General features: G+C 39.9%; 2 protein-coding genes and 1 pseudogene across 2 annotated transcripts; all 3 read left to right on the top strand.

Moving 5' to 3' along the window:
* The first annotated feature begins 1,878 nt into the window (after positions 1-1,878).
* Positions 1,879-2,805, top strand: LOC138011259 (uncharacterized; annotated as a pseudogene).
* A 6,197-nt stretch (positions 2,806-9,002) lies between these two features.
* LOC138011252 (uncharacterized) lies at positions 9,003-9,839 on the top strand. The gene has a single exon (XM_068858207.1). The coding sequence runs from the start codon at positions 9,003-9,005 to the stop codon at positions 9,837-9,839; it is 837 nt and encodes a 278-aa protein (XP_068714308.1).
* A 3,704-nt stretch (positions 9,840-13,543) lies between these two features.
* Positions 13,544-23,167, top strand: LOC137993526 (uncharacterized). The gene is made up of 4 exons (XM_068839446.1): positions 13,544-13,708; positions 13,861-13,981; positions 14,516-14,560; positions 21,444-23,167. Exons 1-4 carry the CDS (start codon positions 13,617-13,619, stop codon positions 22,446-22,448), a joined length of 1,263 nt encoding a protein of 420 aa, XP_068695547.1. The 5' UTR covers positions 13,544-13,616; the 3' UTR covers positions 22,449-23,167.
* Positions 23,168-25,026: the final 1,859 nt, after the last annotated feature.

Below are 25,026 nucleotides of genomic sequence, written 5' to 3'. Positions count from 1 at the left end.
ATATTCTGTTTATGTTGAGCGGGTACTGCATTCATCAATATTAGTGGAAAACGGCAATTTTTATCATTTTTAAGTCACCAACGACAGAATGCATACGTGGAAAGTTCATATACTGTATATGTCCTCTCGTCAGGGTGCCTTCGGGACCTCTCACTTCTTCGGCTATATGTTTTATTTATAATATACTCAACAGAATATTGCGTTTCTGATTGGTCAACGATGCGAATTCATAAATAGGTTACAGAATGTAATGCGGGAGTTTCCATGGAAACATGACATGGAGCAATTTTGTTGGGTATAGTTGTATGAACTTGATCGTGCATTTCGTGATTTAGGGTCACTCGCGATGTCTTAAAAAATCTCAAATTACACTCGCCTACGCTTCGTGAAAGGACTCGATGAAAGAATATGTTTAGCTGCATTTTTCCTTTGGAACAATTCTTATAACATGTCAGTATATACGAATAAGTGAGTTAAAGTGTGTTTCATTAAGATGTTTTGAGATGAGTCATATGAGAAAAAAAACAGGCTTCGTTGGTCGAGAAATTTAATATATAGATTTAGCCAAGCCTAAAAGCGGAGCTCCCAGTTTATTTATTCGTTAATGAAAATAAAAGGTTTCGAATTGTCCGCTATTTTGATCATGATATTTCCGGTTGCTGCTTACTTAAATCATTTATTTATTTATTTATTTATTTATTAACTTTGCCAGTCAAGCTGGCGGAGCGCCACAACAGCTTGCACCAATTACTGTGGCCCCTTTTTTACCCTCCCAACCATGATACACAACAGAAGACAGACCACAACACCGGCAACTACGTGCCCTACTCGTAGCGACAAGTGTGTGGGTTCCTTTACGTCCCACAGGATTATAAAAATTGAAGAGTTGTGAGATGGGACCTCCGGCTTATCGTCCTTATCCGAGAAAACTTGAAAGTCTAACCATTTGCAAATGTAGTTACAAAGGAAGCATTTTCTCCTCAGCCTTTAAAGACCCTGTGTCCAGCTGGAGTTGAACTAACGACCACTTGCGTGACAGTCCGGTGCTCAACTAACTGAGCCACCTTGCTTTTTTTCTGTAAAAAGAAAACATTGCCTAACTAGTGAATTCCACGGTAAATTTTACGCTAAAAACCGATATAGCATAAATCACTAAGCGATGAGTGCGATATCGGTTTTTCGAGTGAAATTTTCTTTTGAAATTCATCAGCTCACCAGTTTGAAAATTTTTCTTGAACCGCATAAGTTTTAAAAGAAAACAAGCACACCCTCAGCGAGCGATTTCAGCCATTTCAGAGTCAACTGTTAATAGCCAGCGAATAGGAATCACGCTGAAATTTGAAACCATAAAAAAAATTTGTCAGTTCAAGGTCAAAAGAAGAGTTTTACTGATGTACTTCATTCCACTTTGGTTGTGTTTTCACTAAGACAATTTTAGCTAGATAAAGTCAGAAAACTCCGGAAATACAGTGAAAACACTTTGTCTAGTCTTTAGCGAGTTAACAATGCCAACTGTTTTCACAAGGAAAAACAACGGGTTTTCTCACCCTTACGACAGGAAACTCAAGCAGAGTTATACTACCTCGCAAGATGGTTTAAGTTGTCTCGACAGGCATATTGTAAAATAAGGACTGGATTGGATTAGTAAAACATGTACTGGATTTGTAAAACACGGATTTGTAAAAGGTCGATTTGTAAAACATCGATTTGTAAAACACGGATTTGTAAAAGGTGGTTTATCATTTTTTGTAAAAATATGCCGTCTCGACAAATACCGCAGCCAGTCGCATCGCGAGTAGTGACAGATGCCTGCCAAACAATCTGGCAAATTTATTTTCCAGACGCTCTACTCGTGGTTCTTTCGAAACAAAACCTTGTATGCTTGTAAACATGGCTGACGAATTGCAAAACACATCCCAATTCTTTCGCCGTTTTACAATTCCCCAGGACCCATTGGATGCTCAGATCCCACGGTCCAGGGCCTTACCTGTTTCACAGAGTCAGCATGCAGAATCAATTCCCGCATTACGGGAAACCAGCAGTTCTTCCATACCAAGTTCCGACCTATGCCACATGCGTCACCCTCGACAACCTCAGTCCCGAGCAGCGAAAGCGAAAGCAAAACGTACGAAGAAAATCCACAGCCAGCAGCTACTAACAGGAACCGTGGCTGTAACTGGACAGACGCGGAGACAAGGTATTTACTTGAATTGTGGAGGGACGATTTCCCAATCAGCAAGAAAAGAAACAGCGCTGTGTGGGACGCCATCGCAAAGAAGCTCAATTCCATTTTTAAAGACCAGGGAATTTCCAAGCTACCGCATTGGTACGCAGTGTAAGGTGCGCATTAAATACCTTCAGGACGAGTACAAACGAGTAAAGGACCACAATTTCCGACTGAGTGGCAACAACCGGGAATCGTTCGAATATTACGACGAGATCGATGAAGTTTTGGGGTCCAAGCCGAACATCACGCAGAAAGAAGTTGTCGAATGTGGTTTGGCTGAAGATGCCAACGCAACTGCAGTTGGTGACTCTGAAGCTTCACCTGAATCAAATATTCCAGCAGATCACGAAAGCGGCGATGCAGACCTGGAACAGGAGTTCGAAAAGAACTTAAAAGAAAACCCAAAACGTTCCAAAAAAAGGAGCAAAGGAAGAGCGCCTGCCTAAAACTAAAGCGAAGGCTGCCTCGGCAATCTTGTGGAATTTTTACAAGAGAGTCAAAGTAAAGACTACGAGGTTTTCGAGCGCCTCGCCCACAAGGATGCAGAGAGAGATCCAAACTCATGTTTGATGCTATGAAAGAAATAGAGAAAAAATTTAAAGGAGAAAGTTAAAGAGAGAACTGCGTACTTTCAGATAGACACAATATTTTTTACATTTACTTAATTACATTTAATTTTTATTGTTGTTACTGTTGAAATTGTTTCAAGTGAACATCAAGTACATAGATTTTTTTACTATTGTTGCTGTTAAACTTGTTTGAAGTGAAAATCAAGCAAGTACATAAATTTTCTTATTTGAAGTGAACATCAAGTACATAGATGTTTTGTTGTTGTCACTGTTGAACTTGTTTGAAGTGAACTTTTTCGATCAAGTGTTGTTAACCCCTTTTTCCAATTTCGTTCCAATTTTAAAATAGCAAAAACCTCAAAATTTAATATATGTTTAAAATGAATTCAGATCTTGAGGAATGACATTTTGCTTACAGCAGTAACTGCAAATGCAAAAAAAAATGAAATGAAAATGAATTATGTTTTTCTACGAAATCAATGTTCCCTCGTCTTGCGTTGTGTTTTGGAGTCAAAGTCAGCCAACTTTGAAATGCCGCGTGAGAACTGGGGTACAGTAAAAAATCCAACATGGCCAACCATTTTCAGCCACGGGCATTCAAAAATGGAATATAAAATTTATTATATCACGAGGATACATAAGCCTAGACTTATAAGTGGATGAGTTGAGATATTTAGGTTACACATTTAAAGAGCTCTGCAAGTTTTTATAAAAGGAATGCGAACGGAAAATCGAGAGGGCTTCGCTTTCTGAGTTGGCTTTGTTGTTTTATATTAAAATTATTAATTCAGAACCTGTAATAAGACGACAGCTTACCTCAAAAATGCGTCCAAGGAATCCATTTACGGAATTATCTGATGTTTTGACGACTCAAGATGGTACAAAAGCTTTCTTGGTCACACAAGATCATGAGTCTGCTAAAATGTTTTGCTTTTTTTAGGGCAAAGAAGTTGAGCCATTGTGCCAAAAAATTCGAAATTTCCGCGACCGAGCAAAATTTCCGGTAGGGAGACTAGAAACTGGGGACATTTCCTTGGCCGATTTCCAAGCGTGCAATCACATTAATAGGGGAGCTCCGCGCGTGGAGCCCCATAGTTAAGGAAATATGGTAACCCATCGATGCGAGGAAATTTGGTTTTGGTCACCGTACGACCTTACGTCCGTCCACCCCTCCATGTATGCCAATGTGACCAGTACCCCGCGACCATATCACGGGCTCAAGTTGAGAGCTCATCAAGGAGGCAATACTCCACCTGACACTCTAGCTAGTTTACAGCATATATCTTTGATATTGGACATCAACGTTCTGGTGAATTGACAACTGTCAAAACAAGACGACGATGCCAAGCTTGAAGAAACTCACCAAGGAGCTACGCCAGGAAATCGTAAGTTATCTTTTTCCTTTTCCCACACTTAGCAGCAACTTAGCTTTCCGTTTAGCCACTCTCATTTTTGCCAAAACTAGGTTTTGTAGTCACATCAATTTCATCGTCCGTTGCCTAAATTCTAAAGTCGTTCCTAAAGGTTTTCGCTCAAACTTTCATGCGTCTACATTCTCTCACTCGAATCAATATCTTCAACAAATTCGATGCGCATATGAGGATCACAATTAGAGCCATATGCCAAAAACGAAACGTATTTGACAAATAAATTCTTCAGTGCCGCTCCGAACTTTCCAAAATCTGTCCAGTAGTTTTATTACAATCGATTCGAGCTAAAATCCGAGAGCTTAATTCTGGACTGTTTGACCATTTACACCAAACCAAGACTCTAAAACTTCAACAATTAATAGATCCGCAAATTACCGACGACACTACATTGCATAGCCATAATACCGTATTACAATTCCAGAAGATCTTCCGCTTGCTGACTCAGAGAAATCTGTTCTCAGTAAGGGCCTAAATTTTGTCCCTATTACCAAACGCACCAACGAATTTTCTATTAAGCAAGATGTTGAAATATTCCTTCGCCGCGTTCAGTTAAAAGCCTTTTTTCATGACAAAGAGGATGATTCGGACAATTCTAACAAAGACATTTTTGAAACACTTCAAGTTCGCAAATCTAAATGGACCCCCCCCCCCTTCCACCCAGAGGGACAATTTGCCTCTTTAGATTTTTTCACCAAAAAATGCCGTCACGACATTCACAAACTTAAATTCAATCGTAACACTAAATTTTCCAACCTTTCCTCGGAAGAGTGGGCGGCGCTTAAAAATCTTAGTAAACGCAATGACATAGTTGTCAAATGCGCAATCGTCAATGCAGCGCGGTAGTTGTTTGGCTGTCCGACCTTCACCAGAGAGAAGCTTTGCGGCAACTTTCTGACACCTCGTTTTATGCCAAAATCCAGAAAGATCTCACTTCCAAAAATCAAAAACTTGTCAAAGACACCATTCAGAATCTCATAGTTAATCAAGAATTACCGGACACTTCCACTAATCTCATCATCAACACCTAGAACTTCGTGCATTTCTTCTTGCCTAAAATTCACAAACCTAACAACCCAGGTCGCCCAATCGTTTCTGCCTGTAGTTGTCCCGCCGAACTCATTTCTAGCTACTTAGACAGGATTATGACGCCTATCGTCAAATCTTTGCCATCATACATTAAGACAGTACATACGCACTAAAAATTTTCCGCGATTATAATACACCTTATTCCAAAATGGCCGCCATTTAAATATTCTTTTGTTTTTATTCAAATAAGCCCTTGATGCCTCGTTCTTAAGCTTAAAATTCAAAAGAATATTTTATCTTGAACGAGGCAACAAGGGCCAATTTGTATTCGCATAAATCAGCGGCCATTTTGGAATAAGGTGTATTTCTCCGGCAAAAACAAACTCATTTTCACCATGGACATTACATCTCTGTACACAGTCATTCCCAATAGCGAAGGTCTTCAAGAACTTAAACACTTTTTCGATCAACGCACTGTCAAAGAACCAAGCTCGGAAACGCTCCTCTGCCTTGCCGAACTAGTTTTAACGCTTAACTGTTTTTCATTCGCCGGCAACTATTACAAACAAATTAATGGTGTAGCGATGGGCACAAGAATGGGACCTAGCTATGCCAATCTTTTTGTAGGATATGTTGAACACCAATTTTTTAATCAGTACAACGACCCCAAATCTGAACTCTACGGTCGCTGCATTGACGACTGCATCGGCACTATTTCATCCAGCAGAGAAGAACTCGATCAATTTATAACCTCCGTCAATTCTTTTCATCCGGCTCTTAAATATACCTGGGAAATTTCGGAAACTTCATTGGCTTTCCTAGATATCAGAGTTTCTATTAGTGGCAACGTGCTATGTACCAGTGTGCACTACAAACCTACAGATTCTCACAATTATTTGTTGTATTCATTGTCACATCCATCACATGTCAAGAACTCCATTCAGCCTTATTCTCAATTTCTTAGACTTCGACGTCTATGTAGTGATGACTCCGATTTTTCTAGCAAATCAGAGGAGATGTGCCAGTTCTTCGAAAAACGTTGCTATACTGTCTCTGTGGTAAAAGCGGGCCATCATCGCGCCCAACAATTTGATCGACAGTCATCACTATAAACGTCACAAAATGACAAGAATGACCAGAATTCCATTCACCCTCACTTTCCACCCTCATAATCACGCAGTCAAAAGTATCATTCTTAATAATTTTTAATTACTCCAAAATGATCCCGAGACTGGTAGAATCTTTTCGCAACGTCCACTTATTTCATTCAAACGCGACAAAAACGTAGGTAACTTTTTAGTTAGAAGCGCGCTCAAAACTAACGAGCAACCCGGCACTTTCAAATGCGCGCGCTCACGATGCAAAACTTGCCTTTTCATTGTTAACACTAGTAAGATATCGGGACCTAGGCGATCTGTTAAGATCACCTATCGCTTCACATGTACCTCCGCAAATGTCATTTATTGCATAACCTGTACGTTGTGCAATAAATTATACATTGGCGAGACAGGTGGACGACTAGGTGACCGATTCTGCGAACTCCTTCGCGATGTTGAGAAGAATGACAAGGATGCATCTAAGCCAGTCGCTCGTCATTTTAATCTCCCTATTAAACCACTCCAAAAGACACATGGCTATCTGAGGCCTTTCTCTACATCTATGTACGACGGAAAGCCCAAAGAATCTGGAACAAAAATTGATCTTCCAAATCGGCACCCCTAATCCTCACGGTATTAATGAACGCTTTTCATTTAACTAATATATTCCTATTTTTCACGTTGCCATGTTACCACCAATAGCTTAGCTCCTACTCTACTATAAAAACTACAAGTAACCGATAATTCCTCGATTCCCTCTGACAAAGGGCTAACGCTCGAAACGTCAGCTTTTAGAATCTCTGTACGGTGGCCAAGTTACATTATCAACTCCGTTGATAAAACCAGATTTTTGTCAAAACAAGGAATCCTCTGACCAGTATCACATGACCATATCGTGGGCTCAAGTTGGACCTTATCGAGGTCAGCTATTTTTTTAAGTTGACAGCTGACCAGGGACTGATTGTTGATTGGATCGAAGGCTCAAGCCAGGTCAGACACTCACACCTGAGCATAACGAGGCTTAATTTACGCGCACTTTCTGTGGCTCGACGAGGCTACACGGCGATGCTATCTCAACAAAAAATTTTGACAGACGACGCTTTTCGTGTTCAGGTAAAAAACGGTTTGGAAATTACTTTTTTGCTGCATTTTCGCTGGTTTCAACCCAGGTTTGACTACGTGGCTACGTAGTTGTTCAAGTCAAGCATTGGAGGGATATAACCTTAAAGCTGAGTCTTAATTTTTAATTTGTTTAGTGCTGCTTTTTGCTCTGAATTGCAATGTTTGGCGTAAGTCCTGTCTTAAGATTTTTAAATTTTGAATGTAATAAGTTTGCAAGATCCCTGGACGGCCTATGACAGAAGAACAGAAACGAAAGAAGAGAGAAAGAGAACGAGAACGACAAAACGGTACATCAGTAATAGCTAAAACTTGATGGCACAAGTTTACTCCACAAATTTCTTTTTTTGGACACTAAACCGTTTGTTATTTGTACCGTTGAGTTATTTCAAGTGGTTGCAAAGAAAAGTGCCCTTGGTTGGGTAGTTATAGGTGCTGTTAGATCGACAACGAACGAGGAGATCAGTGAATCCAGATGTGATGTTGCACGTCATCGTATTATTATCCGAGAAGTTCAAGGAACTCCAGAGAGAAAGTTGCGTCACTTCACATTTCAGACACTAGTGAAAGAAACGTTTAGCCCAAGTGACGTGTCCAAGATGTTCAATCTCGACTTCAGTGAACGACAAGCCGAGGAGAAGTCACCATATGTCTGTGGAGGATCGAAGGTTCCTGAAGATAATGCACGAAGGCATTCATCAACTTGAAGACGACCATTACGAAATGCCGTTACCACTGAAGACTCAAAATGTGGAGTTACCGAATAGCACGTAGCTAGCCCTGAATCGCCTCATGAAGCTGAAGCGAAGACTGACGAGTGACGATCGGTTTCGGAAGGACTATACCCAGTTTATGCAGGACATCATATCTAGTGGCTATGCAGAAAGAGTACCAGTTGACAAGTCATCCACGAGAAGCAAAAAGTGTGGTACATCTCACACCACGGGATGTATCACAAGAAGAAGCCAGAGAAGATCTGAACCAATTGCAACAGCTCTTGCAAGGACCCTATTTCTCGAGTTGGCATCGAGCAAAGAGAGCGATTGCCGTTTGTGTACAACTTCAACAAAGAATTAGAGGAAAGGCGGCTAAACCCTCAAACCAAAGAAAAGATATACAAGGAAAAGATATACAAGGAAAGAAGACATCGCTTCCTACAAGCCAGTTGATGTCCAAGAGCTGAAACATGCTGAGTCTCAAATCATTAAGATGGTGCAGAGTGAATCATTCCCAGAAGAATTACGCTTGCTTAAGTAAGTTGAGAGCAAAAAGCAAGGTTTCAACCAAGACACTGGCAAAGACGAGAAAGGGAAAATAAAGAAGTGGAGCCTGCTCTACAAACTAGATCCCTTCCTAGATGACGATGGCTTGATGAGAGTTGATGGTCGATTAAATTAATCCAGGGCACCTTATGGAATGAAGCACCCAGTGATTTTACCAAAGAAGGCCCACGTGACGAGTCTTATCCTCTGTCAGTACCACGAGACTGTTCATCACCAAGGGCGTGGCATTACCCTGAATGAAATTCGATCAAATGCCCTTCGCTTTCTGCGCCGTTGACTACTTCGGTCCATGGTACATCAGAGAAGGTCGCCGCGAGATGAAACGCCATGGAGTGCTTTTTACATGCTTATCATTCAGAGCCATCGATCTTGAAGTAGCGAACAGTTTATCCACTGACTCATTCCTCAATGCTTATCACCGATTCGTCGGACGCCGTGGACCTGTACGTCAGTTGCGATCTGACCAAAGAACGAATTTTGTCGGTGCAAGAAATGAACTACAAGAAGCACTATCCATGATGGATCACAATAAGATACAACAACAATTGGTGAAGACTAACTGTGACTGGCTAGACTTTAAGATGAACGTCCCTGAAGCAAGCCATATGGGTGGCGCCTGGGAGCGTCAAATTCTCCTTGCAAAGAATACTGCTCAGCTTGACGATGAGGCCCTTAGAACCTTCTGTGACAGAGGCCGAAGCTATCGTAAATTGCCGCCCCGGTTGACCATCGACACTTTAAGTTCACCACTGATGCCTGAGACTCTTACGCCTAACCACCTTCTTACCATGAAGTCGAAGCTGATACTTCCTCCTGGCGAGTTCCAACGAGCCGATATGTACTCCAGAAAACGATGGAGTAGAGTACAGTTTCTCGCCAACGAATTTTGGACTAGGTGGAGGAAAGAGTACATCCAGTCGCTCCAACCGAAACATAAGTGGCAAACCAAGCGAAGAAGTCGTCAGCCTGATGACAATTGCAATTTTCAATTTTCAATTTTCAATTTTCAATTTTCAATTATTGTAATAGATGAGAGGATGCCCCGAAATTGCTGGAAGAGGTGTTTCCTGGTGAAGATGGCCTTATGAGGAAAGTACGTGTTAGGATTGCTGACAGCAATTTAGATGACATCGGCCGACCAAGAAGATCGCCGACCAGCTTGTCAGAAGTTGGTATTGTTACTGCCACGTGAATAGCAGGAAGACCGGGCCGGGGAATCCCCCCACCCCCCCCCCCTCCCCCCACCAGGGGAGCCATGACGAGTAGCTGTGTAGATGTATTCATTAGAGACATTTATTCGAGTAGTCTTAGTAATAGTTCGATTATGCAATTTGTTTATTTTGTTACTGAAGTTATCGTATGTTATATGTTCACAATACCTCCTTGTTTTGTTGACACCCTGGCAGTCTTAATATTACCTTTCATTCGGAACGAGTTATCAGTACGGTAGTTTGACCGAAGGATAGTTGATTGTTAGAGTTCAAAGTGGGAAAGAGGTACGATATTTCTTTGATAATACTATTTAGGTTACTACTTAAGTATACTTTTTGGATCTTAAAGGGATTTAATACACGTAGGTTTCGCTGCAGTTGCAAATATGTCGTTATGCATGCTCCCCGTGCTTCGATTAAGATAGTTGCTTTGCGGCTTATATGTTACTTTAGTAGTAATTTAGTTCTACCGGTTATTGTATTTTAGTTTTCACGGAATTTCAAGTCATTAAAGAATCAGACAGCTATAGATGCTTGAAGTTTTTGTTCACGAAAACATTTACCCGCTGCGTCGTTGGTTTTAATCACTGATAGATGACAGCGTCCGCCCCTTTACAAAAACGTTATTTGCCTTACAATGACTTTCGACGCCATTTCAGATTAATTAAATGTTCTCTTGTGTGCACCAGAGAAATCTACGCATTACTCTAGTCCCCTTAAACCTAACAAAATACGCACAGAAGACTCTATGCACAAAGACACCACTTAGCAGGGGAATGACAGGCAAGATTTCTACCGACACGGAAAAAAATAAAAAAAAAATAAATAAATATTTCGCATTTTTGTTTATGTTCTGTTTTTACGTTTATTTTTCAAGGTCATATGAAAGCCGCTACTATAGTAAAACATTGTGACATGCGGTTGTAAGCAAAATATATAGCGAAATACATAGCTGTAACGTAGCTGTAATTATTGGTATGAACTTTAAGTATTAAATAATGGGCGTCAACATAATAGTCCTCAATCCCAAGTTTTCTTTTAAATACTCTTTTTTTGTTAGCTTTAATACGCAGTCAGGGTGTAGGCAGTTTCACAATCTCGCACCAATTTAAGTTTCACACGCAATCTACAATTGTAGATCTTTGTTCCTGAATATAAAACGTCTTTGCGGAGAAAAACGCGTATTATATGCATGAACATGATTCAGATGAGTGAATAAAAAGCTCACGAATATTCCTAGGTGTAGAGTTAGAAGAAACATCAGGCATTGTGGCGGAAACCGTTTCAACGTAGAACATATTAAAAGGCAGAATGTTCGAAGTAATAAAGAGAGGGATGTCGTGAGATCTGTTGTTGGAAAAGAAAATAAGACAAAGTGCACGTTTTTGCAAACCAAGGATCTTTTTCAAACCATGCTGAGCTGCCTGCCCAAAGACAGACATACCGTAGAGCGTGTATGGAAATATCAGCGAGCGGTAAATTTGAAGAAGGATATTTAAAGGTACATACTATACAAGATGTCTTACCATTGCAAGGATACCGACTATTTTGCTAATTTTCGAAGCTTACTCCAGTTACAGTTTATTAATTCCCCTGATCGAGGATTTTAATGTTGTCCCTGAAACTATGATGCAGGGTTTTGGACGCAGACTCGAGTATTACCGACGGAACAGATCGACTGTTTAGAGGACTACTTCAATATCATCCCCAGGTGAAAACATCCCTCGATGCTTATCCGCTATCGTATCTTTTTTTGGGTACGACAATTGACGTGAAAACGTTTCCTGGAGCTTATTCTGTGAAGAGGTCATATATCTACGAGATGGACTCGAGGAGATATTTAACAGGCCTCTTACGTTGAATGAAGCGTATTGCCCTCAGTTGCCCTTTGATGAGAAATCTCTACGGGATCATGCACGCACTAGCTGAGGGAACCTTTCAACATGCATTGTAAAGAAACGGTAGTTCAAAAAGAGGCTTATGTTATAGTGAACTCTATCTTTTGAATAATAACTAAAATATTAAGTTACCAGCAAGGTTTAATCTTTGTACTTTTTACCGAGGTTCCAGATGAGACAAAGTTTCATAACTAGACAGGTCCGGAAACATTTCATCTCACGATTATTGAGTTTATTCACAAAAAAAAGAACAAAATCGGCACTGGAGAAGGCCAAAAAAAGGGACTCACAATGGTAATAATTCATTATTGTGAATTATTATTGTTAGTTATTATTTACAATTATTTATCATTTTTGTTCCAAAATAAAAAATATATATATTATAGCACTATAGCTGGTGAACAGGGTTCATGATTCGACCAAGACAGAGAATACGTCAGTTAGACACGGAACGGAGTCAAGATGAATGCCGGAAAAAGTTCTGTAAATTCAGATGATTCAGCATGGCTCTGAAGTACCTTGCATCCGTACAGAAGAATGTAGTTCTGAGAGCAGGTCGAGTGAAGCGCTGCGCAAAAGGGTTGGGAATAAGTTGTCGATGCCACCAGCATGATCCGATGGACCTCTTAAAAAAACCTCTCACAGACAGTGCAACCTTTTAATCTAGGCTTAATCTCACGAAGCAGTGTCGTTTGTCAAATTGAAACAACAGACGCGAAATTATTCTTAATGTTTAAGTGTTTCTATGATTAAAAAAAAAAACTGTAAGTGGGGTCAGGCAGTCCGGAAACTAGGCATCGAACGGATTTCCCTTGAATCTACCGAAGCGAAGCATAACTGAGGTGTGGCAATATGCGATAAAGCAAATATTTAAACATTAACATATTATAGACATCTCCTGAGAAATACTTTGAGGTATTTAACAAATTCTTGATATCCGGCTGACAACCGTGGAAATTAAGAGAGAGAGAAAGAGTAGCACCTCTTGAGCAAACAATTCAACTTGTGTCTTCTAAAGTCTCGTTACCTAATTGGTCATAAAGAACGCATTCAGTTGTTTTACATATTGAATAAGCGCTTTCCTGCCGTAATTGAAGCGTACACTTTGAAAGACGTTTGGTGATTAATTAAGCCTTTTTATAAGCCATTAGGGCGGGGTTAAAGTGTGGAAAGTGCAGATAAAATCTTCGTTCTATTTGTTTTTGTTCAAGAACATGAAATATGCTGACCTTATGGGATGTCAGAGGTTCTGTTTTATTTAAATTATGACTTCTCTGTTTTGTTTTTAACGTCACTCGAAAATGATTTCCAATTTACCGTTTAATTAATTCAATTATTAAGGAAAATGTTCTTTAAGCCGCTTTGGGGCACCGCGGAAAGAACAAAACTCTTGCCTCGTGTCAGTGGAAGGAGGCGCTATGTCATTAATTGGTAGCAATGACATGGACCTGACATGGAATGCCCGTCGAACGGGGATAAAGATTGAGTTCGAGAAGTGAGAAATCTGCGGGAAATGAGCTTCTAATGGCCTGCATTCAGGCAATACGTTCTTTAACCCATTTCCGGTGTTTATGGAACTGTTAATTATTTACGCAAAGAACAGATCGAAGAGCATGCCAGTGTGCAGTCAAACTATTATTAGTTGAGTGATTGGGGCATGACGTACCTCTTATCCAATCAATTCACTGCGTGCTTTGTAGGTTCGCGATGTCAGAGCTCTTAGTCACTTGTTATCAGTTAAGTCAGAGTAGTAACGATGCCGCAAGCCTCGCTCCTCGTTCAAGGATTGACCATGCTATGTATTGCTTTTCATTCCGCAGGTATTTCCCTTGCGTCCAAAAATACCAAGTAAGCACAGCACATTTATATGCCATCTTAAATTAAACACATTGATATGCGGCCGGTGTGTCTAATGGAGTTTGAGGTCGTTATCTGTCGCGCACTGATTTGTTTAATATTTTTATTAACCTTGTACATTTTTTTTCCAATTTTCCCGTTAGGGAACATAAGGACGCAAGACTTACGTTGAAGCCGGTGCGTGGCCATCTTTTGCTATCCGCAGGAAGGATCAAACTCGGGGAGCTGTATTTGTCAGGAATTCCTTCTCTGCGAGGAGAAAAGGTAGGTAAATCATGCCTAATATCTTTATGGCACTTTGGAGATCAATCACGCTTCAATAAAAAAAATAATAAATGGTGATTCTCGCCTCAAAATTTGAACGCTCGGAATTCGTCTGTAATGCGTCAATAGAGCTTCGTGATATGACTGTAAGCCGATATCAGCAAATGCCTACATTTTTCACTGCAGACGAGTTCTTATTTCCTTCCATTTCACCAAACTAACGATTACTTAAACTCTGTCCACCCACTGAAACGCATCCACTGTTCCTTGTTTTTTTGAAAGCTGACGATCGTGTTAGGAAAGGTAGATAGGTAAAAAACTGGAAGGCGACTTCTCGCCATATTTCCTCCAATTTTTTCTATTCATTGTTATTCATGTGTGAGCAAAATGACAAGTATCTTTTGGGGGTATGTAAAGGTGCCTACGCAAAATAAAATATTTGCGGTTCGGCGGCAATGGTATGCTGTTAGCACGTTTACTTTGAGAGGCCTCTTCTGTTACCAATTTTCAGGACTGTTTATTTTCTTTTCTCAGGGTGAAAGGGGACCACAAGGAGACAAAGGAAGTCAAGGCCCCAAGGTATAAAACCTTAACTATGTGCCGTCAGTTTGTTCGCTGTCATTTTGTACTGTACTTCGTTAATATTGCCAAGCTCGATCTTGCTGAGTTGTTGGAAAACTTAATTAAAGGCCTGCGCTGATGAAAAGGAAGAAATAGGATTTGCTCTGAGCGAAGTGGTAGTAATTACTGTCGGAAAGTAACGAGACTTCAACTGTATCGCTTACAACTTGAAGTCGACCTGCGTCTTCAACAAATTGGGGCGAGACAGTGAAAGTTTCGTAGTGCTTTGTTTGTTATCATTATTGAAGCTCTCGAAAGTGTCTAAGTATTGTCGAGCAGTCTTTAGCACTATCTCATGGAGGTCATTCCAGTGCTGCATAGCACAAAACATCAGATTCGTAATATATCACAAACCTTAAATTGATCTCTTGCAAGCTTCGCGTGCAATGCAACAATATTTACCCTCTGAAAAAAACTGTGATACGAATCACTATAAGAGGTTTTTTAGATATAATGGAAGACAGCTGGAGCACTATCGGTCCTTAAGCAGCTAATTGCAAGTAATTCTGACCAAAGTCAATAGCAATTACCGGGTGGAATTTCCTCCTTACGGAAATCTAGGATTTCAGCCTGCGGAGTAGTATAAGACAGGTGACCACAGGTTTCGCTGTTCATAAACTTGAAAGTCTCTGAAAAAAAAAAACTTAAAATGATCTTATTTCTGCTTGCTAAGGTCTCAGTATTTGGCCACAAGTGGAAAGTCCTCAAGTTACGTCAATTGAGAGTAGATGGAAGGTGTGATCGGCAGGACTCTGCGTGGTGTATGGCAGAAAAAATCACATTTTGACTAGAGATATATTGCACCCAACGGAAATCGACGCGGGGCGTTCATAGCTTATTCGTTATTACAGACGTTGAGAAGAAAAAAACCTTTTGGCGGGGCAGCAAGCACCTGAAATCAGTGTTTGCGCAAGGATTCGGTGTTAATTAACTCGCATGCCAAGAATAAATACAGAAGCTCTATCCGGCATTTGTGGATTAGGAATACAGCTTGGCCAGACATTTGGTGTTACCGAGTCAGTTTTCACTTTTATTAAACTCTCAGAAAATTATTATCGCGTCAAACAGAGAAATGTTTGGACCTCTGTATGACCTTCGCCATTCAGAGTTTCCATAAAGCAGTTACTTGATTGCGAAATCCTCATAAAAGAGTTGTCTTTCGCACACAGTTTTTCTCGTGCTCAATATAGCGGATTATAACGTAAATAGGTTTATGAAAAGCTTAATTCAAGTTTTGATCTCATTGACCCAGAAGTTGGTCTGGACTCGGAGCCCCAAGTCCGTTATTTAGCGAACTGTCCTAAACGTTTGAAGTAGAGCAAAAAGCAACAAGCCAGTTAAGCGTTGAGATTGCACAAAAATGGTAAGCCTTGGTCTTGAGAATCTGAGGCAAGGTTTTATTGTATGTCGTCCACATACTGTGGGAATAAATTACTAATTTTGTGGCTAACCGAGATCTTCTGTTTGAAGAAGAAATTTTCGCGCCCATGTGCATTTCCAGGTGTAATTCACTTTGTTCTGACGTTGGCAACCGTGTTGTGAATAGTCAATTCGCGGGGAAGGGGGGCTTGAACTGAAGTTGACCAGACATAGACTTCGAGTATTCTAGACCACACTGTAAACTGCTGGAATTTTGGATATGTTTTATAGTTTAAGTAAATAATGATGATTTATGTAAATGTTCATATGATCAACTGCTGGACTATTACACAGCTATCAATTCAAATTCCTGTTTTTTCTTTTATTCGAAGGTTACAGTTTGTAAAATACATTAGTGTTTTGTTCCTATAGATAGCATATTAGTCACCATAAGGTAAGGATGTATTCTGTAGTTATGACGGCACATTATGTAACCCGTGTTGTGGAATTCTGAGCTCGAAACTTTGACATGCAGTCTTATAACCTACCTAATAAAAGCAGATAAACATCGCCTTTAACATTGGTCTGAACTAGGGAAATAATTATAAGGCAGGTCTGCACCAGGGTATTGTTTTAAGGGTCAGGTCATAAATAGGGTATCAAATTTTTGGTATGGTCGTAAATAGGGTATCAAAATCGCAGATTTTGGTCATAAATAGGGTAAGGGTTTTGGGAAGCGGGCCCACGCACCCCTACCCAATTTTTCTGGGAGTACCCCCTCCTCCCCCCCCCCCCCCGAGTCAATTGTACAGTTTGTTATGCGCCCATAGCTCAGAGCGTAAAAATGCCACTTTTAATGAATGAGTTGCCAGTAATCGAATCCCGTTTATACGCAAAGGGTTCTGGGATCGCCAGGGGGCAAACATTGCAAGTCGCTATAAGAAAATGTATGGCGGAAACTTATTTCGACGTCCAAAAATTGATTTTAGAGAGAGATCAACGCTTTTTTCGACACAGATTTATCAGAAATCGATTTGGGCAATATTGATACGTGGCAAATGTAAGTGTTTGTTTGAATAACCGTGAAATATGAGATAAAATTTACTCGGGTTAACCTTAGGCTAACCTTGCTAGAGTGAGGATCCGTAAGGTTGAAATATTACAAAATTAGGTACAAATCTGGAGGAAATAACACAATAAACCCCTTTTAGTAGCATTTACGTGTGCTTAGGCTGTTACGTCTTGCGTAAACGAAATATGGCGTTTGGAAATATACCGTCTTCAAAGGAGAGAAGTCGTTGTCAGAGGAGATGGAAATTCTCTTTGGAGGGATGAAATGAGCGATGACAAACATGAGGAAACCCATAGGTTAAGTTCTTGCTTGATTGAGAAAAATCCAACGGTTTTCGAGCCGAAACTCTGTAAGAGTCCAATCATTTTAATATAGTACGCCGATTCTGCTCAAGCCGCGGCAAACCATTTCAATCTCCTTCTGCTTCGAGGCAGCTGTTTTAATGCTCTTCTTCCATAGAATACAGCAGTCTCTGTTTCGATGGATTTACTAACACTGGGAATTCATATCTGATATGCCCCAGCTGTTACATGTAAACAAACCTTTTCTTCTGTCAAACTACCATCTACATGTAGAACTACATGTATTAAAGTCACTGGATCTAAGCAAACTTGTCAAGCTCCACTATGACTTCGTCCAATACAAAAGCGTCATCTTCATATACTAGTTCTGTAGATCTGATCTTTGGAGCAGGTCTTTGAAGTTTTAGTAATGCCACAATCATACTCTCTTATGTACAAAGTTGGTGTAGGACATTCAGAGGTTCTGTAACCTCGTACAAAATAATCTCAACAGACCTTTGTACTCATCGAAACCTTGAATTGGTCACGATTAATAGCTCTAGCCTACGACAAAACATCATTGTTATTCCTGGGCGAGTAAAATCTAAATATTCCAACCTTCGATCGTTGTCACAACCCCGCACAGCACAATGATCGCCACTAGGCATATTTCCAATATTATTTGAATTGCTGAATTTAGAAATAGGCCAAAAGCCAGCCCATACACACGTAAATACAACTGAAAAGGCTTTATTGAGTTATGTCCTTCAGATTCATTCCTAATTTTGTAATACTTTAATTTGAGGCTGTTTCCCAATAAATTTTACACAAGCAAGGAAGTTAATCAGCAAATTTTGTCTCATTCCACGGTTATTCAAACAAAAACTTAGATTTGCCATGTGTCAACATTGCCCATTTCTTATAAAACTGTGTCGAAAAAAGGCGTTGATCTCTCTCCAAAATCGTTTTTTGGAAGTCGAATACCTTTCCGCCATACATTTTCTCACAACAACTTGCAAATGTTTGCCCCCTGGCAATCCCAGAACCCTTTGCGTATAAGGCGTGGATCCAATTGCTGGCAACTCATTCATTTTAACGTCATGGCATTCTCCAGACAAAGTTTTTAAATCGGATAGCAGGGGTGACAATTAATTTTAACGTTTAGCTGGAAATGCATAGTTTCGCGGGAACATCAAGTCAAATCAGTAACATTGCGGTCATGGGTTCGTGATTTTGTCAGTACATGTAATCGTTTGGTAGTATGATTTTGTAAGGTTATTCGCGTGGTAATGTTATATTGGAATGTATTAATCGACTGGCTTGCAACCAGTCTCTAGAGAGACAGATAACAATGGTGTAATGTACAATTCCTGGTACACGAACAAAAGGAGCTGATGACAGATCTTTTGTTCTCGTCCACCTACTTGGCAGCGATGGCGTAACGTGAAAACCACCTATACAGTGTACCTCCATCTTTGCCTTGCTTTTCAATAACTGTACTCTTGAATTTTTAGATTACTGTACCTTCTTTTCTGCAATAAAATCTGTATCTAGTTGTGTATCTGACTGTTATATTTCATAACAATCGATCAATACAGTCGAAACGCAGCTTCTTCGCTACATCGAAGGCAGTGTGATAAATTTAATCTCGTTTCCAGCATCTTAGTTTTTCTAAAAATTGTGATGTTTCTTGCTTCAAAATTATTGATAATGCTACTTCTTTCTATCAACTCAAAATCAAAGCGAGCTTCCATATTGAGCGGTTGAAACCCGAACTCAATAAACAAGTTGATCATGTCAGTTTAGCATTACACTTTTAAACTTTTACCGTTATGTCAGTTGTGTTCTCTATAATATTGTTGGTTCGTTTGAATTTAACCTACTTGTAACGAACATTTAAGCTACAAAGAATCATTGTATTGATAGTTATATATACATGGAAATCCAACGATGTAGTCACGAGCAAGTACGAAATACTGAGTGATCCATTTTGACTGAAAAAACACATTTTCCGTGAGTGGGAATCGAACCCGCGTTCCCTGGATTACATGTCAGGTGTGCTCACCACTGCACCATCACGACAACCCTGCTGGAAACAGAGCAATCAGAGAGCTGATTTGTAAGCCGCGGGGCTCCCCGGCGTTTTTATCATTCAGGAACAGGACTACATCGGATCATCCGAAGAAGATTCACAGGCTACCAGAAATACCAAATTATGTTTAGAATGAAGAACTGGAAATCCAACGATTTAGTCACGAGCCAGTTAGAAATACTGACTGATCCATTTTGAATGAAAAAACTTGTTCCTGAATGATAAAAACGCCGGGGAGCCCCTGATTGCTCTGTTTCTAGCAGGGTTGTCGTGAAGGTGCGCTGGTTAGCACACCTGACATGTATATATATATATATATATATATATATATATATATATATATATATATATATATATATACATATATATATATAATGTGAAAGAGGTCACAACATCTCAGTCAAAGCAAACTTACATCGGTCTTTGCGACACATCATTCAAATCACGTTATAGAAACCACACATGTTCCTTTAGAAATGAACGCTACAGAAATTCCACTGAACTTAGTAAATATGTATGGGGTTTGAAAGACAAGAAAGTCGACTATCGCATTAAATAGCGGATTGTTAGGCATGCGAGATCCTATTCAAATGTAACGAAGAAGTGTAATTTATGTCTGTGGGAGAAATACTATATAATTTGTAGACCAGATTTGGCGACCCTTAACAACAGAAATGAGCTTGTAACAAGTTGCAGACATGCAAAGAAATTCCTTCTCAATAGCGTAATTATTTAAGGCTTATTTTTAGCAGCTCACTGGAAACAGTTTGTATTGTTTAACCGTTGCTATGCACCCCAGCCTATAGTGAATTGCTACCGTTATTTTCAAAATCACTGTAAAACACCATGTATTCCTTCTTTTTGGCAGTTGCCTGATGATTGCTTCGTGAGAAGCATGAAACTCGGAGTAGCAAATAAATGTTTTTGACCTAGTTCAAGTCTACGTATCTATATATATATATAGAGAGAGAGAGAGAGAGAGAGAGAGAGAAAGTATAGGAGAGAAACCCTGATATTTTCTATCGCCTAATGATTGCTCTAGCAGGGTTGTCTAGCAGGGTTGTCGTGAAGGTGCGCTGGTTAGCACACCTGACATGTATATATATATATAATTATACTCCAAGAGCTAGGTTATTTGAACATTTACTGCAACTCTGAGTTTCATGCTTCTTGCGAAGCAATCATCAGGCAACTGCCAGAAATAACGGTTACAATCACAGAAATACAAATTTCTGTGATTGTAACCGTTATTTCTGGCAGTTGCCTGATGATTGCTTCGCAAGAAGCATGAAACTCAGAGTTGCAGTAAATGTTCAAATAACCTAGCTCTTGGAGTATAATTATTCATAGCTCTAGCTCTGCTGTTGAGCACTTTATAGTAGATGAGGATTTCTTTCCACTTTTTCGGTTATATATATATATATATATATAGAGAGAGAGAGAGAGAGAGTGTGTATAGGAGAGAAACCCTGATATTTTCTATCGCCTAATGATGAAGAAGTAGCTTCCTCTAAAGAACATACCGAATTCAAGACTTGAGTGCACAAATCATACCCTATTTCAGACCAAAATGGTCAAAATCGATACCCTTTTTCAGATCAAAACGACGGTTAAAAAATCATACCTTTTGGGACCGCACTTACTTATATAGCCCTATACGTTTTGCTGTAACTTTGGCCGGGATGAGTAATATCGATAGTTGTATCCAGGACTTCGTCACTGATAAAGGTTCGTTAAATTGAGGTTCTACAGTATCCTCGAGACTCTCTGGAGAATATATCTCTTCATATCATACAAGTATTTTCGAAAGAAAAGGATTTTTCTAAAACCTTTTATAGAACAAAATCTCTCCGCCGGGAGATGAAAGAGAATCTCTTTTCTTGCATGAAGGCTGGTAGTACACATTCTTGGTCTTTTCGCAGAGAATGAAATTCAAAACTACAATTAGAAAGCTTGGCTGTCTCTATCGGTGTCGAGGAAGTTTTGAGTTTGATGAAACGTTACAAAGGTAACCCAAGTTATTATTCGATCTTCCAGGGTGAAAAAGGGAACAGCTGTACAGATGAACACAAGAGCGTTGGGCTTGCGTCACGTCTGCGCACAGCTAACTCCCAAACGTGTAGTGCACGGCTTGAAGGTGAAGTTAGGTATGACACGAAATCCGGGATGCTAAATATCTGCAGCAGGAACAAGTGGTTACAACTGCAGACTATCCCTTCCGGAGCGATTAACAATTCACCTCCCAGGAAGTCTTGCCTCGAAATATTGTTTAGTGGAGAGAGTCGAGGCAATGGTATGTACTGGATAAACCCCGTTGGCAAGGACAACACGCGCAATGCGTTTCGTGCTCACTGTGATATGACCACATCAGGAGGAGGCTGGACTCTTGTTGCTAAGGTAACCGATGACTACAGTTGGGTGTGTCCTGACCGAGATGGGGGCATGTGTTCAGGCTCCAAGACCAATCCTCTGTATGGCAATCTGTTCCATGTCATTCATCAAAGAGACACGGTTGACTTGTCCATCAAAAATGATGCTGATGCCGGAGTCCATTTAAACAACACTCTCATTCGGTTGCTCTTCTTATCTGGCCGTCAGTCTGTTCGCTTTACCTTCGTTGGCACAGCCAATGATTGGACGCCGTCGGAAGACGCCTACGCCACCTTCAACCCCAGCAAAAAGAATTCAATGTTCTTGGATCATGAGTGGGGCCAGTACACTTTGGAAAAAATGGATTATACTTGGAATATTATTAAACACGCTCGGAAAGACAAAAGATTCACTGGAAGGATCATCTGTTGGGGAAACAAGGTGACACACTCATACCGCTTTTATGACCACGGTCTTCACGTGGGCTTCCCTGCCGCTGGAAACAAACCATGTCTACTTGATAGTAATCAAAATGAAGTCATGCTCAAGAGTCACTATGCAACAATACAAGACACTCCTCTCAAAGCACGCTGGGATATGGCTCAGTTTGGTTTCCTTGGGGCTCGCTATATTCAGGTACCGAACAAACGCATTGCAATATGGGTACGATGAAGGCATCATATCACCACTGGACTTCTCTCTGCGTCGTTTGTTCCTTGTCCTTTTTTGTCTCCTTTGTGCCATCACTCACTTCATGGCAAGAGCCATTACTCCAATGAATTATAACGATGAACGTTTGAAAACTCAAAATAAAAGAGCAAAGTTCCATTGTGAATCAAAATGTTGGAAGATATTGACGACTCTTTATATATATCCATTGAAGTCCTGATCTTTAAGGGAAATGAAAAAAGCAGAAATATAGGACCAAAAATTATATTTTAACGCTCAAAAATGTGAACTAAGCAAGGTACAGATTTTGCAAAAGTAAATAAATATTGATACACAGGTTTTAGGAAGAGCAGAAGGAGGTTTTCAGGAAATATCGATCGAGAATAAAATATTTTGCCATCAGCAACAAAATTTACGACATGAAAATTTACTTAATTTTTGAACAGAGAAATATAAAAGGTTACCATCAGCGAAAAATATTTTGGGAGATTTTTGCTACGTTTAATTTTTCTATTGTAGTTTTGGCTGCACAAGTAAATCGCAAAATCGAAAGTGACATCGAATTCAGCGGACGCCGTGATCAAGTTACCTGGCATGTTTACACGCGAAACAAAGGCTACTTCTGTGTCAAAATGATGCCAAGACACCGGGTTTTTGTTTTTGTTAATTAGTTGGTTTTTTCTTTCAAGTGTTTTAAAGATTGACAAGAAATGTGCGAACTCAACACAAAGATCACAATCGCCCAACTCTTCAGCTTGACCATTGTTTCTGCAAAGTCAAAAATTTACTCTCCTAGACAAGGTTATTTATCACCAGGTAATTCCATGGTTTTGGAAATGGCAGCTGCTTTATCATTCATCAGCGTCACAAATTCTTGCCGATTTTGGGGCTCATTTTGTAGAAACTGAAGCACACTTCCAAAGAGACCCTTTTATGTTCGTCAGTTATGCACGCGCTGCGGGCCTATTGTCACCACGGACTTACACTCACACTCTTACACTCGTACAACCTTCTTGTGTTTTGACTTAATCTTGAGCCCTCTGCCTTTTTGTTATTGAAAAAAACAAATTGATTTCAGTTTTTCATTCGTCTGTTCTGTTATTGACAATGAATTTCATCATAACATTGTCAAAGTATCGTGGATCCACAGCTACTTCGACAATGTTATGATGAAATTCATGATCAATAACAGGACAGACGCATAAAAAAACTGACATCAATTTGTGAAATTGATGGCATCTCCTAATATATGTTAATCAATATGTTTTAGAACTAGAGAATCCCAGATGGGCGTATCTTAAAACCAGACATCAGGTCGCTTCAGTGTCAGACTATGTCTCCATTGTTATCGTTGTCGGCACATCAACGAGGCCCTGAGGGAAAAGCTATCGATTGAAGCTGTAGACATTCTAAACATGTGGATGTCGATAAAACGAGTGATTCAAATATTGAAAGGTGCCTAAGGCTTAACCATTCAGTCATCGCTTGAAGGTAATACGAACACAGAGGGAACTGAATAATAACGAAACAACCATGCACATGTTGGTTTGATGGAAACCTTGGTAATGATTTTTCAACAGGTCTTCAGTTATTTTAAGTGTTTTACTTTCTCTAGTCAAAGATACCCTCTGAAATTGAGAGGTTAAGAGGGGAAAGACACCGAAGAACAGCAGGAAAGAATACTGGGGATGCGGCTTTTTAGATGCTTTGTTATCGGTGCTGGTATTAAAAGGAGGTCACCAGAATCGAGGACAGCGATAACTGAAATGTATTATTTTGGGTTATCAAATTCACAAGTTTGCCGTTCCCACGACATAATGAGGTGACAAATCAATGATTGGTCACACGTACATGCAAGTTCGGAACCCGAAAGTCAATTACACCTATTTGATTGCCGACGAACATGACCCGTTTTATTGGATTATGCCCATCAACTAACGTCTTTGAATTATCACTTGACAGGCATTTTAATACCCGCCCCCCCCCCCCCCCCCCTCGCTCAGACGAATGTAGTGGTTACGCAGAACCTAAGCGATAACTTATTTTGGCCAATGTGTGCCCAGTTTAAGCGAACAAATAAACCAACCAATTAGAATTCGAAATGAATGGTGTTTCTGCCGCTTAAAAAGGCGTTCATTAATTATTTGCATACAATACAAACTTATTTTGTATTTTTAATTTTAACTCCAAGCCATTTTAACACAAACAGAAGTAAGTGGTAAACTACAATACTCCAGCTTCACATTTTACTGATGCACTAATTTCCTCGTTTCCTCCTCGTCCTCCAATGTTGATTTCAGAAGTGATAGACAACCCAAAACTCTAAAGCACCATTTAATTAATGGAGAAAAGGCAGGAGATGGCGATTTTAAAAGGAAATAACTCTCCATAAATCTTCCAGCCACCTTCAGTTTGTCCGGTGTTGTAGGCGAGGACTCAAATGAGGCGATCTCATTCTCAACGATATTATATGATCAAAACAAAAAACGCAATATATATATATATTTTAAATTACATGAGTTTTCTGGTTTGCGAATAACCGTTTTATTACACCAAGCACCAAATAAATGCGCTAGTAATT

This window comes from Montipora foliosa, chromosome 1, assembly GCF_036669935.1.
Source record: "Montipora foliosa isolate CH-2021 chromosome 1, ASM3666993v2, whole genome shotgun sequence".
In the NCBI taxonomy this organism is placed as follows: Eukaryota; Metazoa; Cnidaria; class Anthozoa; order Scleractinia; family Acroporidae; genus Montipora; species Montipora foliosa.
This window is presented reverse-complemented; position numbering and strand designations above follow the sequence as displayed.